At 41.2% G+C, this 15,582-nt stretch overlaps 1 protein-coding gene across 3 annotated transcripts in view; it reads right to left on the minus strand.

Moving 5' to 3' along the window:
* The window catches only part of NOXRED1 (NADP dependent oxidoreductase domain containing 1), a 35,444-nt gene that overhangs the window by 16,947 nt on the left and 2,915 nt on the right, over positions 1 to 15,582 (minus strand). The window contains exons 1-3 of one of the 3 annotated variants that reach the window (XM_054449659.2): positions 15,428 to 15,538; positions 14,692 to 14,863; positions 3,901 to 4,094 (exon numbers count right to left, since the gene is read on the minus strand). In XM_054449659.2, the coding sequence (XP_054305634.2) occupies positions 3,901 to 4,094; positions 14,692 to 14,846 (349 nt within the window). In that variant the 5' untranslated portion in view covers positions 14,847 to 14,863; positions 15,428 to 15,538. Of the gene's footprint in view, positions 1 to 3,900; positions 4,095 to 14,691; positions 15,539 to 15,582 lie in introns of those variants that run through there. The other 2 variants (XM_054449658.2, XM_054449660.2) reach the window with 2 other exon arrangements.

Below are 15,582 nucleotides of genomic sequence, written 5' to 3' on the forward strand. Positions count from 1 at the left end.
TGACTCAGCCTCTCAAAGTGCTGGGATTACCGGCGTGACTCAGCCTCTCAAAGTGCTGGGATTACCGGCGTGACTCAGCCTCTCAAAGTGCTGGGATTACCGGCGTGACTCAGCCTCTCAAAGTGCTGGGATTACCGGCGTGAGCCACCACAGTCAGTTGGTAAGATTTTTTTTTAGTTTCCTTAGGAATATAGGAAAAAAAAATGGCCAGGTGTGGTGACTCACTCCTGTAATACCAGCACTTTCAGAGAGTCTCTATTGATAAACCAAAAGAAAAAAAAAAGAGAAAAAAACATTACAAATCAATAAGAAAAATAAACCTGGGAACTGTGGCTCACACCTATATCCCAGCACTTTGAGAGGCTAAGGCAAGTGGATCACTTGAGGCCAGGAGTTCGACACCAGCCTGGCCAACATGGCAAAACCCCGTCTCTACTAAAATATTATACAAAAATTAGCTGGGCATGGTGGTGTGTGCCTGTAATCCCAGGTACGTGAGGGGCTGAGGCATGAGAATCACTTGAGCTTGGGAGGCAGGGAGGTTGTAGTGAGCCGAGATCATGCCACTACACTCCAGCCTGGATGACAAAGTGAGACTCTGTCTCTAAATACATACATACATACATACATACATACATACATACATACATACATACATAAAGTAAGTAAGAAAAATACAGGCACTCCAACAGAAAAAATGGTCAGAAGCACCTCAAAAAAAATGACATAGTAATAAACCTAAGAAAATAAAACTCTTCTACTGATTAATGAAAGACATATAAAAACAAGAAAATAATTTAAAGCATATTAAAATGGTGATGTTAAAAATGATCCCAGCACTAACCAGGGTGTAGTGAAATGGGTGTTCTTATGCAATGTTAAAAAAGTATACCTGAAAACCTTTTGGGAGGTCAATTTGAAAAAATACATTAGAAGTTTCTTTAAATATTAAAGATATACCTACCACATGACCCAGCCATTTCACTGCCAGGTATTTACCCAAGAAAAATGAAAGTAGTTGCCCACATGAACACTTATATACATGTATTCATGGCAGCTTTATTTGTAATAGCCAGAAACTGGAAACAGCCTAAGTCAACCAAATAAATAAACTGTGGAATAATCATGCAGGGAAATACTACTCAGAAATAAAAAAGGATACATTAAAAACTTGGATATATTTCAGCTGGGCATGGTGGCTCACACTTGTAATCCCAGCACTTTGGGAGGCTGAGGTGGGAGGATCACTTGAGGTCAGGAGTTGGAGACCAGCCTGGCCCACATGATGAAACCCTGTCTCTATTAAAAATACAAAAAATTAGCTGGGCATGGTGGTGAGCGCATGTAATCCCAACTACTTGGGAGGCTGGGGCAGGAGAATCGCTTGAACCCGGGAGGTGGAGTTTGCAGTGAGCCGAGATCACACCACTGTACTCCAGCCTGGGCGACAGTCTCAAAAAAAAAACTTGGCTATATTTCAAACAAATTATGCAGTGTGAAAGAAGTTAGACTAAAAAAACACTACAAACTGTATGATTCCATTTAGATAAAATTCTAGAAAATGCACACTAATCTATGGTGACAGAAATCAGATTGTTGATTTCATGGGTGGAGAGCTTCAGGGAAGTGGACAGAAAGGGATTACCAAAGACAAGTGCCAACTTTTGGGGGTGATGGGATACGTTCATTACCTTGTGATGGTTTCACAGGTGTATACGTGTCAAAACATCAAATTGTACTCTTTTAACTGTGTGCCATTTATTGTATAGAAATAATATTTTAGGGCTGGGCACAGTGGCTCACGCCTGTAATCCCGGCACTTTGGGAGGCCGAGGCAGGCAGATCACCTGAGGTCAGGAGTTCAAGACCAGCCTGGCTAACATGATGAAACCCCACCTCTACTAAAAATACAAAAAAATTAGCTGGGTGTGGTGATGTACGCCTGTAATTCCAGCTACTCAGGAGGCTGAGGCGGGAGAATTGCTTGAACCCGGGAGGCGGAGGTTGTGGTGAGCCGAGATCATGCTCTCCATGATCTGCACTCCAGTCTAGGTGACAGAGCGAGACTCAGTCTACAAGAAAAAAAAATTTAATAAAGCTGTACCAATTCTTTGACCTAATAACTTTATTTGGAAAATTATGTACAAGGAAGTTCAACTAAATAAGATACAGTTACATAAATTATGGTACATCCATACTTTGGGATACTATACAACCTTAAAATCTTTTTTTTTTACATTAATCTCTTACTAATATAATTAAAATTTTAAATCCTGAGATGAAAACAGAGAAAGGATGAATGGTGTAGGGTGTCTAGTGGTCTTAGCCACTGCTGGGCACAACTACAAAGTCTGTGCATCCAAACACCAGGTACAGCAAGCACACCCTGCTAGGGATATGCAAGGGAGTGTGCTCAAAGCCTGCTGGGGTAACCTTCTACTGTGGGAAAGTGGAGGGGCTTAAAATCATTATTTCTTTTTGATTGATTGATTGAGACAAGAGTCTCACTCTGTTGCCAAGGCTGGAGTGCAATGATGCGATCTCAGCTCACTGCAAGCTCCGCCTCCTGGGTTCAAGTGATTCGCCTGCCTCAGCCGTCTGAGTAGCTGGGACTACAGGCGCCCACCACTACACCTGGCTAATTTTTGTATTTTTAGTAGATACTGGGTTTCACCATGTTGGCCAGGCTGCTCTCAACCTCCTGACCTCAGGTGATCTGTCCACCTCGGCCTCCCAAAGTGCTGGGATTACAGATGTGGGCAAATCATTATTTCAAAAAATGTTAAACGATATGAGAATATGCTCATGATACATCATGTAAAAAAAACAGAATACAAACAACTATATACAGTGTCAATTACTGATATAGTTAGAGAAAAAAAAACACGGGAAGGAAATGATAACCCGAGTAGATTATAGGTAGTTGTATCCTTCCTTATAGACAAATTTTCTACAATATGCATATTAGTTTACATTTTTTATTATTGAAGTATAATTTACATATAATGCAAAACACAGATATGAAGTGTACCGTTTGATCAGTTTTCACAAAAGCATACACTCGTTTAACCCATACCTCTCTCAAGATATAGAACATTTTCATCTCCCCAGAAAAAGTTGCTTTAGGACTTTCTCAGTCTATCTCCCCAGAAGAAATCATTGTTCTGATTTCTATCACCATAAATGGAATCATTACAAAACTTTTTTTTTTTTTTTTTTTTTTGAGACGGAGTCTCGCTCTGGGCACCAGGCTGGAGTACAGTGGTGTGATCTCAGCTCACTTCAACCTCTGCCTCCTGGGTTCAAGCGATTATCCTGCCTCAGCCTCCTGAGTAGCTGGGACTACAGGCACGCACCACCACGCCCAGCTAATTTTTGTATTTTTAGTAGAGACAGGGTTTCACTATGTTGGCCAGGATGGTCTCAATCGCTTGACCTCGTCATCTGCCCGCCTTGGCCTCCCAAAGTGCTGGGATTACAGGCATGAGCCACCGCGCCCAACCACAAAACATTTTTTTCAAGTCAGTAAATGTCATTTTTAAAAATATAAGGCCAACTGCAAATGCCTGGAACTGTATAACACCCAACCAGACCTTAACTGATTCAGTTAGAAGATCTGAACGCTGTATGGAAAGCTTCCCTGTATCAAAGATCCGGAAAGATACTTCACCACCAAGGGCAGAGGGAGGAGACATGGATATAAAACATATACATGGAGAAAAAAGTTTGCTTGAAAGAACAGGAGAGAAAGCCATGCTTCTAACCTTTCTTAGGGCTAGCAAGCTGAGAACTCCACACGCTGTATGCAAGGATTCCTCTTTGGAGGACCCTTTCAAAATGGCTTTGTTGACACCTACACAGCACAACCAAGCCCCCTTTCTACCACACACTGCTCCTCACCCAAAGTCTCTGGCCTCCGAGTGGAGATCCGCAGGCTTTCAGCAGGGATGGGGCCGAGCTGCAGCAGTGTGCCAGCCAGCTGCTTCCCAAGGTGGCCACCTCCAATGATGCCCACCTTAAACTCTTCAGGAGTGGCTGAATTAAGGGAGCCAATTGAGAGATGTCTGGAACTTTGATTCTCATTTAATGATGCTCTGGAGAATGAACACACAGACACGTACATAAATACATGCACACACTGTAGTTCTTTTTTTTTTTTTTTTTTTTTTTGAGACAGAGTCTCGCTTTGTTGCCCAGGTTAGAGTGCAATGGGGTGATCTCGGCTCACTGCAAGCTCCGCCTCCTAGGTTCATACCATTCTCCTGCCTGTCTCCCGAGTAGCTGGGACTACAGTTGCCTGCCACCACTCCCGGCTAATTTTTTGTATTTTTAGTAGAAACGGGGTTTCACCGTATTAGCCAGGATGGTCTCCATCTCCTGACCTCGTGATCCGCCTGTGTTGGCCTCCAAAGTGCTGGGATTACAGGTGAGAGCCACCGCACCTGGTCTAGTTCTTCTTAACTGTCAATCTCTGATGTTTTCTGCTTTGTCATTTAAGGTGCTTGGTGGCACATTAAGTACTTCGGAGATAAGGCATTTCAACTGTGTGTCATTTATCCAGCCTCACTAGGGAATGAAATGTTCCTCTTGAGTTAATTTTCCAGAAATAAAAGTATAACCCTTTTCAAGGGACCAAAATTTAAAATGTTTTAAATGAACATACTTTGTTACATGTATTATGCTTGCCTGGTTAAACAGTCTGAATATTTGATCATTTCACTGGCTCAGGACACCATTGTGAACAGCCACTATTATACAGCATACTGTAATGTCTATAACACATTGTGGGCCAGTCCCCTCATGTTTTGTGCAGACAGCTTTCAATTTTTTTTTTTTTTTAATCGTGGTTAAAAAACACAGGCTGGGTACGGTGGCTCACATCTGTAATCCCAGCACTTTGAGAGGCCAAGGCAGGCAGATCACTTGAGCTCAGGAGTTTGAGACCAGCCTGGGCAACATGTAAGACCTCATCTCTACAAAAAAATACAAGAATTAGCCAGGTATGGTGGTGCACACCTGTAGTCCCAGCTACCCAGGAGGCTGAGGTGGGAGGATTGCTTGAGCCCAGGAGTTTGAGGCTGCAGTGAGCTGTGCTGGTGCCACTGTACTCCAGCCTGAGTGACAGAGCAAGACCCTGTCTCAGGAAAAAAACAAAACACACACACACACACATAGCATGAACTTTACCTTCATAACCATTTTTAAAGTGCACAGTACAGTTGTGTTCATTATATGCACGTTGTGGCTAGGCATGGTGGCTGATGCCTGTAATCCCAGCACTTTGGGAGGCCAAGGCTTGTGGATCACTTGAGGTCAGAAGTTTAAGACCAGCCTGGCCAACACGGTGAAACCCCATCTCTATTAAAAATATAAAAATTAGCCCAGCATGATGGTGTAAACCTGTAGTCTCAGCTACTCAGGAGGCTGAGGCAGGAGAATCTCTTGAACCCCGGAGGTGGAGGTTGCAGTGAGCCGAGATCCACTACTGCACTCCAGCCTGGGCAACAGAGCAAGACTCAAACTCAAAAAAAAAAAAAAATACATACATACAGATAGATGACAGACAGACAGACAGACAGATAGATAGATAGAGATATAGTTGTGCAACAGCTCTTTAGAACCTTTCCGTCTTGCAAAACTGGAACTCTATATGCATTTTTTTTTTTCGAGACAGTCTCCCTTCATTACCTGAGCTGGAGTGCAGCAGCACAATCTCAGCTCACTGCAACCTCCACCTCTCACGTTCAAGCAATTCTCTGCCTCAGCCTACTGACTAGTGGGATTACAGGTGCGTGCCACCACACCCCATGCCCAGCTAATTTTTGTATTTTTAGTAGAGAAGAGGTTCTCCACATTGGCCAGGCTGGTCTCGAACTCCCCACCTCAAGTGATCCGCCCACCTCTGCCTCCCAAAGTGCTGGGATTATAGGCGTGAGCCACCGCATCCAACCTGAAACTCTATACAATTTTTCTCTCTCCCCAGCCCCTGGAAACTACCATTCTACTTTCTGTTCCACTACTTTAGATACTTCATATAAGTAGAATTATGCAGTATTGTCTTTTTGTACATGGCTAATTTCACTTAGCATAATGTCCTCAAGCTTCATCCATATCAATTTTTGGATTTTTTTCTATCTTCATGAAAAATGTCATTGGGATTTTGATAAGGATTGCAGTGCATCTGTAGATGGCTTTAGGTAGTATGGACATTTTAAAACCAAGTCTTCCAATCCATAAACATGGGATGTCTTTCCGTTTATTTGTGTCTTCCTTAATTTCTTTTAGCAATGTTTTGTAGTTTTCAGTGTAGAAATCTTTCATGCCCTTGTTAAGTTTATTACTAAGTGTTTTATTCTACTGGAGGCTATTGTAAATGTGATTTTCATAATTTCTTTTTCAGGTTGTTCATTAGTGTACAAAAATGCAACTAATTTTAGTATGTTGATTTTGTACCTGCAACTTTGCTGAATTTGTTTACCATTTCTAACAGTTTTTTTCTTAATGGAATCTTTAGGGTTTTCTACATGTAAGATCATGTCAGCCTGGGCACAGTGGCTCATGCCTGCAATCCCAGCACTTAGTCTGGGCAACATAGCAGGACACTGTCTCTACAAAAAAACTAAAAGTTAGCTGGGTGTGGTGGTGTGCACCTGTAGTCCTTGCTATTCAGGAGGCTGAGGCAGGAGAGTCACTTGAGCCCAGGAGTTCAAGGTTACAGTGAGCTATGCTCACACCATTGCACTCCAGCCTGGGTGACAGAGCAAGACTTTGTCTCAAAACAAACAAACAAACAAAACATGTCATCTGTGAACAGAGACCAATTTATTTCTTGCTTTCCAATTTGGATGTCTTTTATTTGTTTTTCTTGCCTAATTGCTCTGACTAGGACTTCCAGTACTTAAATAGAAGTGGTAAGAGAAGGCATCTTTGCCTTGTTTCTGATCTTAGAGGAAAAGCTTTTAGTTTTTTTTTTTTGAGACGGAGTCTCGCTTTGTCGCGCAGGCTGGAGTGCAGTGGTGTGATGTCGGCTCACTACAACCTCCGCCTCCCGGGTTCATGCCGTTCTCCTGCCTCAGCCTCCCGAGTAGCTGGGACTACAGGTGCCCACCACCACGCCCAGCTAACTTTTTATATTTTTAGTAGAGACGAGACCAGGATGGTCTTGATCTCCTGACCTCGTGATCCACCCGCCTTGGCCTCCCAAAGTGCTGGGATTACAGGCATGAGCCACCACGCCCGACAAGCTTTTAGTTTTGTACCATTGAATATGATGTTACCTGTGGGCCTTCCATATATAGCCTTTATTATATTAGGGTAATTTCCTTCTATTCCTAGTTTGCTGAGTGTTCTTATCATGAAAAGGTGTTGAATTTTGTCAAACACCTTTTCTGCATCAATTAAAATGATCATGTGATTTCTGTTCTTCATTTTGTTGATGTGATGTATTATGTTGATTGATTTTGCATGTTGAATCATTCCAGAAATAAATCTCACTTGGTCATGGTGTATAATCCTTTCTCTTTTTTTCTCGGACAGAGTCTTGCTTGGTCACCCAGGCTGGAGTGTGGTGGCACAATCACAGCTCACTGCAGCCTTGACCTCCCAGGATCAAGCAATCCACCCACCTGAACCTCCCAAGTAGCTGGGATTACAGGTGTACACTACCATGCCTAGCTAATGTTTAAATTTTTTTGTAGAGACAAAATCTCACCATGTTGTTGCCCAGGCTGGTCTCAAACTCCTGGGCTCAAGTGATTCTCCCACCTCACCCTCCCAAAGTGTTGGAATTCAACAGGCATGAACCATTGCACTTGCCATATAAATCTTTTAATAGGCTATCGGACTCAGTTTGGTAGTATTTTATTGAGGAATTTTGCATCTGTATTCATCATGGGTATTGGTCTGTAGTTCTATTATTTTTGTCTGGTTTTGGTATCAGGGTAATGCTGGCCTCATAAAATGAGTTCAGAAGTGTTCCTTCATCTTCAATTTTTTTTGGAAGAGTTTGAGAAGGATTAGTGTTCATTCTTCTTTAAATGTTTGGTAAGGCCAGGTATGGTGGCTCATGCCTATAATCCCAGCACTTTGGGAAGCCAAGGCAGGCAGATCATCTGAGGTCATGAGTTCGAAATCATCCTGGCCAATATGGTGAAACCTGGTCTCTATGAAAAATACAAAAATTAGCCAGGCGTGGTGGCGAGCGCATGTAATCCCAGCTACTCAGGAGACCAAGGCAGGAGACTCGCTTGAACCCGGGAGGTGGAGACTAGAGTGAGCCGAGATTGCACCACTGCACTCCAGCCTGGGTGAGAGAGTGAGACTCTGTCTAAAAATATATAAAAAATAAAAATAAATGTTCGGTAGAATTTTCCAGTCAAGTCATCAGGCCTGGGGCTTTTCTTGGGAGTTTATTATTATTATTATTGAGTCAATCTTACTAGTTATAGTTCTGTTCAGATTTTTTAAATTTCATGATTCAGTCTTTGTAGGTTGTATGTTTCTAGGAGTTTTTCTATTTCTTTGAAGTTATCCAATTTGTTGGCATATAATTGTTCATAGTAGACTCTTACTCTTAAGATCCTTTTTACTTCGATGGCATCAGTTTGTTTGTTTTTGTAGAGACAAGGCGTTGCTTTGTTTCCCAGGCTGGGATTACAGGCGTGAGCCACCACACCTGGCCTGTGGCATCAGTTTTAATGTTTCCTCTTTCATTTCTGATTTTGTTATTTGATTCTTCTCTCTTCTCTACCAGTTAGTCTAGGGAAGGGCTGTTAGCTCTTATTTTTGTTGACTTTTTTCCCCATTGTTTTTATAGTCTTATTTTGTTTATTTCTATTCTAATCTAATTATGTGCTTCCTTTTGCTTACTTTGGGTTTAGTTTGTTCTTTTTGTAGTTCTTTGAAGTATAAAAGGTTAGGTTGTTGATTTGAGATCTTTCTTATTTTTAATGTAGGCATTTACCCCTATACAGTTTGCTCATAGTACTGCTTTTGTTGCAACCCATAAGTTTTGGTATGTTGTTTTCATTTTCACTGAAGATATTTTCAAATTTTCCTTGTGATTTCCTGTTTGATCCATTGGTTGTTCAAGAGTTGTGTTGACTTCCACCTATTTGTGAATTTTCTAGTTTTTCTTCTGCTATTTCTAGTATCATTCTATTATGGTCAAAAAAAAAAAAAAAAAGACGGTTGGTATGATTTGAATCTTCTTAAATTTGTTAGGACTTGTTTTGTGACCTAACATGATCCTGGAAAATGTTCCATGTGCACTTGAAAAGAACGTGCATTCTGCTGCTGTTGAGTGGAGTGTTATGTACTTGTCTTTTAGGTTCTAATTGGTGTATCGTGTTGTTCAAGTCTTCTGTTTCCTTACTAACCTTTTGTCTGGTTCTTCTATCCATTATTGAAAGTTGGGTATTAAAATCTCCTACTATAATTGTATACCTTCAGTTCTGTCAATATTTGCCTCATATATGTGGATGTTCTGATGTTAAGTACATATATAATTGTTGTATCTTCCTGGTGAATTGGTCTTTTTATCATCATGTTGTTCTTTGTCTCTCATGACAGTTTTTGACTTAAAGTCTATTTTGTCTGATACAAGTATGACTACTCCTGTTCTTTTTTGGTTACCATTTACATGGCATTATCTTTCTCTATGCTCTTTCACCCTATGTGTGTCCTAACATCTAAAGTGAGTCTCTTGAAGACAAGATATACGTTGGATCTTATTTTTGTTTTTTATCCATTCAGCCACTTGGTATCTTTTGATTGATGGGTTTAATCCATTTACATTTAAAATAATTACTGATAGGGAAGGACTTATCACTGCCATTTTGTTTTTTTCTCTGTGTTGCAGTTTTATTCTTCTTTTCCTCTCTTGCTGCCTTCTTTTGTATTTCACTGATTTTTTTTTTTTGTAATGACATTATTTTCTTTTTTTTGTTGGTATTTTCTTTGTAGTTACCAGAGGAAATTGCATAAAAATCATAAAAATAGTTATAACAACCTCTTTTAAGATGATAATGTCAATCATATACAAAAACTCTACTTCATCTTCCCCTACCCCTGCTTTTTGTTATTTATCTCATGAATTACATCTTTTGGATATTTTGTATCCATTAGCATGGTTTTATGGTAATAGGTTTTTTTTAGTATTTTTATTTTTGAGACAGGGTCTCACCCTGTGGCCCAGGCTAGAATGCAGTGGCGTGAACACAGCTCACTTCAGCCTTGATCTCCCAGGCTCAGGTGATCCTCCCGCCTCAGCCTCCCAGGTAGCTGGGACTACAGGCACATACCACTATACTTGGCTAATTTTAGTTATTTCTAGTAGAGACAGGGTTTTACCACATTGCCTAGGTTGGTCTCGAACTTCTGGAATCAAGCGATCCGCCTGCCTCAGCCTCCCAAAGTGCTGGATTACAGTATAAGCCGCCGTGCCAAGCCTATTTTTAATTTTTATTATTTATTTATACTTACATTTATTGATATTTATAATTTTATTTTATACATTTTATTATTTCTATATTTACATTTTTATATACATTTTATTTATCTATTTATGAGAAAGGGTCTCGTTCTGTCACCCAGGTTAGAGTGCAGTGACATGATCATTGCTCACTGCAGTCTCAACTTTCCAGGCTCAAGCAATCCTCCCACATCAGACTACCATGTACCGGAGTCCACAGGTGTGTGCCACTATGCCCAGCTAATTGTTTTTTTTTTAAGAGATGTTGTCTCTTTATGTTGCCCAGGCTAGTCTCAAACACCTAAGCCCAAGCAATTCTCCTGCCTTGGCCTCCCAAAGTGCTGAGATTACAGGTGTGAGCCATCACACTTGGCCAGCTTTTATCTTTAAATCCTATACCACAATTAAAAATGATTTATGTACCACCCATCACAGTATTATGTATATGGCTATATATTCACCTTTGCCAGAGAGCTTTTTATTTTTGTGTACTTTTGTGTTGTTGACTAGCATGTTTTCATTTCAACTTAAGGATTCCCTTCAGCATTAGTTGTAAGGCAGGTCCAGGAGTGATGAGGTTTTTTATTGTTGTTTATCTGGGAAGCTCTTTCTTTCTCCTTTTTTTTTTTTCTTGAGATGGAGTTTTGCTATTGTCACGCAGGCTGAAGTGCAGTTGTGCAATCTCAGCTCACTGCAACCTCTGCCTCCCTGGGTTCAAGCAATTCTCCTGCCTCAGCCTCCCAAGTATCTGGGATTACAGGTGCCTGCCACCACGCCCAGCTAATTTTTGTGTTTTTAATAGAGACAGGGTTTCACCACGTTGTCCAGGCTGGTCTTGAACTCCTGACCTCAGGTGATCTGCCCACCTCGGCCTCCCAAAATGCTGGGGTCACAGAACTGAGCCACCATGCCCAGCTTCTCCTTAATTTTTGAAGCACAGGTTTGCAAGAGATAGTATTCTTGGTCGACAGTTTTTTTTTTTTTTTTTTTGAGACAGAGTCTCGCTCTTTCGCCCAGGCTGGACTGCAGTGGCGCAATCTTGGCTCACTGCTACCTCCGCCTCCCGGGTTCACGCCATTCTCCTGCCTCAGCCTCCCAAGTAGCTGGGACTACAGGCGCCCACCACTGCACCTGGCTAATTTTTTGTATTTTTAGTAAAGACGGGGTTTCACCATGTTAGCCAGGATGGTCTCGATCTCCTGACCTCGTGATCCACCCACCTCGGCCTCCCAAAAGTGCTGGGATTACAGGCATGAGCCACCATGCCGGACCAACAGGTTTTTTTTTTTTTCTTTCCCCTTTCAGCACTTTGAATATATCAAGCACTCCCTTCTGGCCTGTAATGTTTCTGCTGAGAAGCCACCGATAGTCTTCTGGGAACTCCCTTGTTGTGATAAGTAGCTTTTTCTTTGCAGCTTTCAGTATTCTTTGTCTTTGACTTTTGATGGTTTGATTATAACGTGTCTGTGTGGTCCTCTTTGGGTTCATCCAAATTGGAGTCCTCTGAGCTTCTTGAATTTGGATGTGCATTTCCCTCCTCAGATCTGGGATGTTTTTGGCCATTATTTCTTCAAATAAGCTCTTTGCACCTTGCTCTGCATCTCTTCTCCTTCAATATATGCCATAAGGCATATATTGACCCACTTGATAGTATCCTGTAAGTCCTCTAGATTTTCTTCACTTTTCTTAATTTTCTTTTTGCTCTTCTGATTTCATAATTTCAAATAACTGGTCTTCAAGTTTGCCGATTCTTTCTTCTGTGTGATCAAGTCTAATGTTGAACCACTCTAGTGAGTTGTTTCTATTCAATTATTGTGCTCTCCAGCTCCAAATTTTGGTTCTTAGTTTCTCTTTCTGATATTATTTTATTCATATATTGTTTTCCTGATTTCATCAGTTTTTTTTTTTTTTGTCATAGAGACAGGGTCTCACTATGTTGCCCAGGCTGGTCTCAAACTCCTGGGCTCAAATAATCCTCCCACCTCAGCATCCCAAACTGCTGGGATTACAGGCTTGTAATCTGTAATTACAAATTACAGGCCTGTAGTCTGTAATCTGTAAACTTTGCCCAGCCTAGTTATTTTTCTGTGTCTTGTAGCTCATTGAGCCTCTTTATTACTTTGAATTCTTTGTTAGGTAACTCACAGATCTGTTTCTTTAGGGCTGGTTTCTGCAGTAGTTTGTTCCTGTGGTTGAGCAATATTGCCTTTTTATTTTTTGGTGGAATTTGGGCATTTGAAAAAAGTCAGGCCTCTCCCAATCTTTACAGACTGGCACCATACAGGAAAAGATCTTTCCCAATCAGCCCAGCTAGAGATTCTGGGGCCTGTCAAATCTTTCCAGGAATGTGTCTTCTCTGGGCTCGAGTTTGGAATTTCCCAATTGAAGAGTTTTGCCGGTTTCTATTGCAGGGGCTGATAATCTTTTCCTCACTTTGGTATCTATCTGCAGTACTGCAGGTTCTCTGTACTGCAACAAGCCACTGAGTGATCCTTTGTTTTCATCCAAAATATGTTGGTTCCTCATCAGTGCTCCAAGTCATGTGAGACAGAAACCAATCCCTCAGGCAGCCCCCAAAAAGGCAGAACAGTGGACAAACATTCCATTTTTCTTTTTCCCTCCAAAGGAGACGCATTTTCTCCTGATCACCTGAGGCTGGCTTGAGGAAAGGGATATCTTAGGTGAACTGCAATGGCTTTTCTTACCCCTGTAAATGCAGCTGTTCTTGGATTTGTACCTCTCCAGGGCACTACAATTTCTTAAGTGCTTGCTGGAGTTTTCATAAAGGCTTTTTGGACCATATATTGTTGTTAAGTTAGTGTCTTGAGGTTATAAAGTCTGGAGCTTCGTATTTCTTCATCTTACTGATACCACTCTGAGATGGATGTCAATTTTTATTGCTATTAGATGTGAGTGCATTCCTTTCCTATGATACACCCACTCTTTCTAGTTTGCTATTTCAAATCTGCAGACTTCAGAAACCAGATAACTTGGCTTTTTAAGAAGGTTATGACTTATAAACATAAATGGTTTATAAAAACAAAACCGTGTTCATTCAGGGTACAACTTTAAACTACAAAAACAAAACAAAAAAGAACAGAACTGAGAAACTAAGGATGAAGATTTCAGACCACTATTTCCAGAGGTTCACTTACCGTTGGTGCTGGATGTGTTTCCTTGGCCCAAGATTAACAAAGTCAGACTTCTGAATACATAAGGTATACTTTTGTTGCTATATGACAGCCTTATATTTGTTCTGTATTTCTGTAAAAACCAGTGTCTTAAAGCTCTGGATTTTGCTTCTAAGCAACATGTCACACTCTATTTAAGCCTTCTCTCCTGGTTGAAAGAGCACTTTCTCTTAGTGCCTGATCATTCCAAATATAAAATGCCACCTGCAAGTTTCATATATTGTTTTCTCCCAGTCATATTGAGTACCACCAATAGGTTTATGCATCCTTATCAGTAAGCCAGTCAGTAAATTCACTGAGAAGCCTGCCTCCTTGGACATATGCTGTATCTATAAACATGTCCAATTCAAATCTGGTCCCACTATCTAGGAATTAATCTAACTTCAGAGAAAAACTAAGAAGTAGAGTGAGGAGGTGACATATGCTCCCAGAGTGACCTGGAGTTGCAGAATTCAGGAGCCTAATTATAGGTACCTGCTTCACACACATTTCCTATTTAAGTGTCTGAAGCCATATTGTAGAAAGATATCAGAATCAAGACTGGACTGACAGCTTTTCTGCAAATCAATATTCCTGGTTTCAAGGAAGTCATTGGCACAGGGCCTGTGAAGTCCCGGGTAGCCTTCCTGTAAGGGAGCATTCCACTATTACCTCAGCCCCAAAAGAAAGAACTGATTCCATTTGCATTCCTGGCCAATAGATAAGGAATGGCTAGACATTAGCAACTGTGGAGGGCAAGCTGGTGGTCATGATGAGTGAGTGAATGGATGAATAAATGATCATTTAATCAATCCATCCACTAAAAGGTAATCACTACTAATCCATGCTTTATTATGTAACCACAGCCAGGGGACTCTGGTATAGATTTTCCTGTACTTTTAGACCAGGAGTCATTGACTCTGGGTTGGAAAAGATAGGATGACAATCCACCAGCCAAACTTACCCTCCAATATAAAAGAAATTTAAGACATTTGAATTCTCAGCAGTGAGATTCTTGTCCATCTTCCTGGATTTGGATATTCAGCTTACCTCAAATTATATAATAGTTTGCAGAAGAAGGTTGCATGGGCACAAGCCTTGATCATCAGTCCCCGAGAACGGCCCTGCAAATACAGCCAGATACGATCTTCCTCTGGAACCCCATACTCAAACTGCAGGGACTCAAGGTCCTGGAGCATGTCCATTTCCAAGCCACTATTTCCTGCAGTGATAGACACTAATCAATTTGGCTCCCTGTGTCGGTAGAAGAGGGGTCTATGTAGGAGGTGTGTGTATGATGGTGTGTGCGCCCAGGTCACAAGCACTCATGACGGTGGGCTTCAGCACCTCTCTACTCCCAGATTCTGAACTTGGAATTCACCTCTCTTGAATTCACACTCTAGAGTGTGAGTGTTTGAGGATTCCTAGTCACTGGCTGCCCATGAATCCTGGACTCATGAAAAACCTGTACAGAAACCCAAAGTATTGTTTCTCCACACAGGTTACAGGCACTGTTTTCGGCAGATGAATTTACAACAGCAATTGAGTTTTACAGGTATTCTTGGGCCAGGACGTTTTCCCTTCCATTCCCTCCTGCGTTTTGGAAATAGGACTGAACACATAGAACCACATTTCAAAGAAATGCTTCCCTTTCACTAAACTCTGTTCTCCACAGGGTACAAAATAACCCAAACTAAATATCATTGTCCCCTGTCTAGGGCAGGGACATCTAGATTTTACAAACTAAACTCAAAGTCATATAAACCCATCTACATATATCTATCACCAAACAGAGAAGATTGGCTCTGCTCCTCAGTACTTCTGATCCTGGAAGGTAAGAACTACATTTCTAAGGAGAATTACCCAAGAAACTTGTGATTATGACTCCTTAACTACCAGATTACAGTCTCTGAGTCTTAAAGAGGCCAGCCCCACTTAGAG

This window comes from Pongo pygmaeus, chromosome 15 (assembly GCF_028885625.2).
Source record: "Pongo pygmaeus isolate AG05252 chromosome 15, NHGRI_mPonPyg2-v2.0_pri, whole genome shotgun sequence".
NCBI classification, from domain to species: domain Eukaryota; kingdom Metazoa; phylum Chordata; class Mammalia; order Primates; family Hominidae; genus Pongo; species Pongo pygmaeus.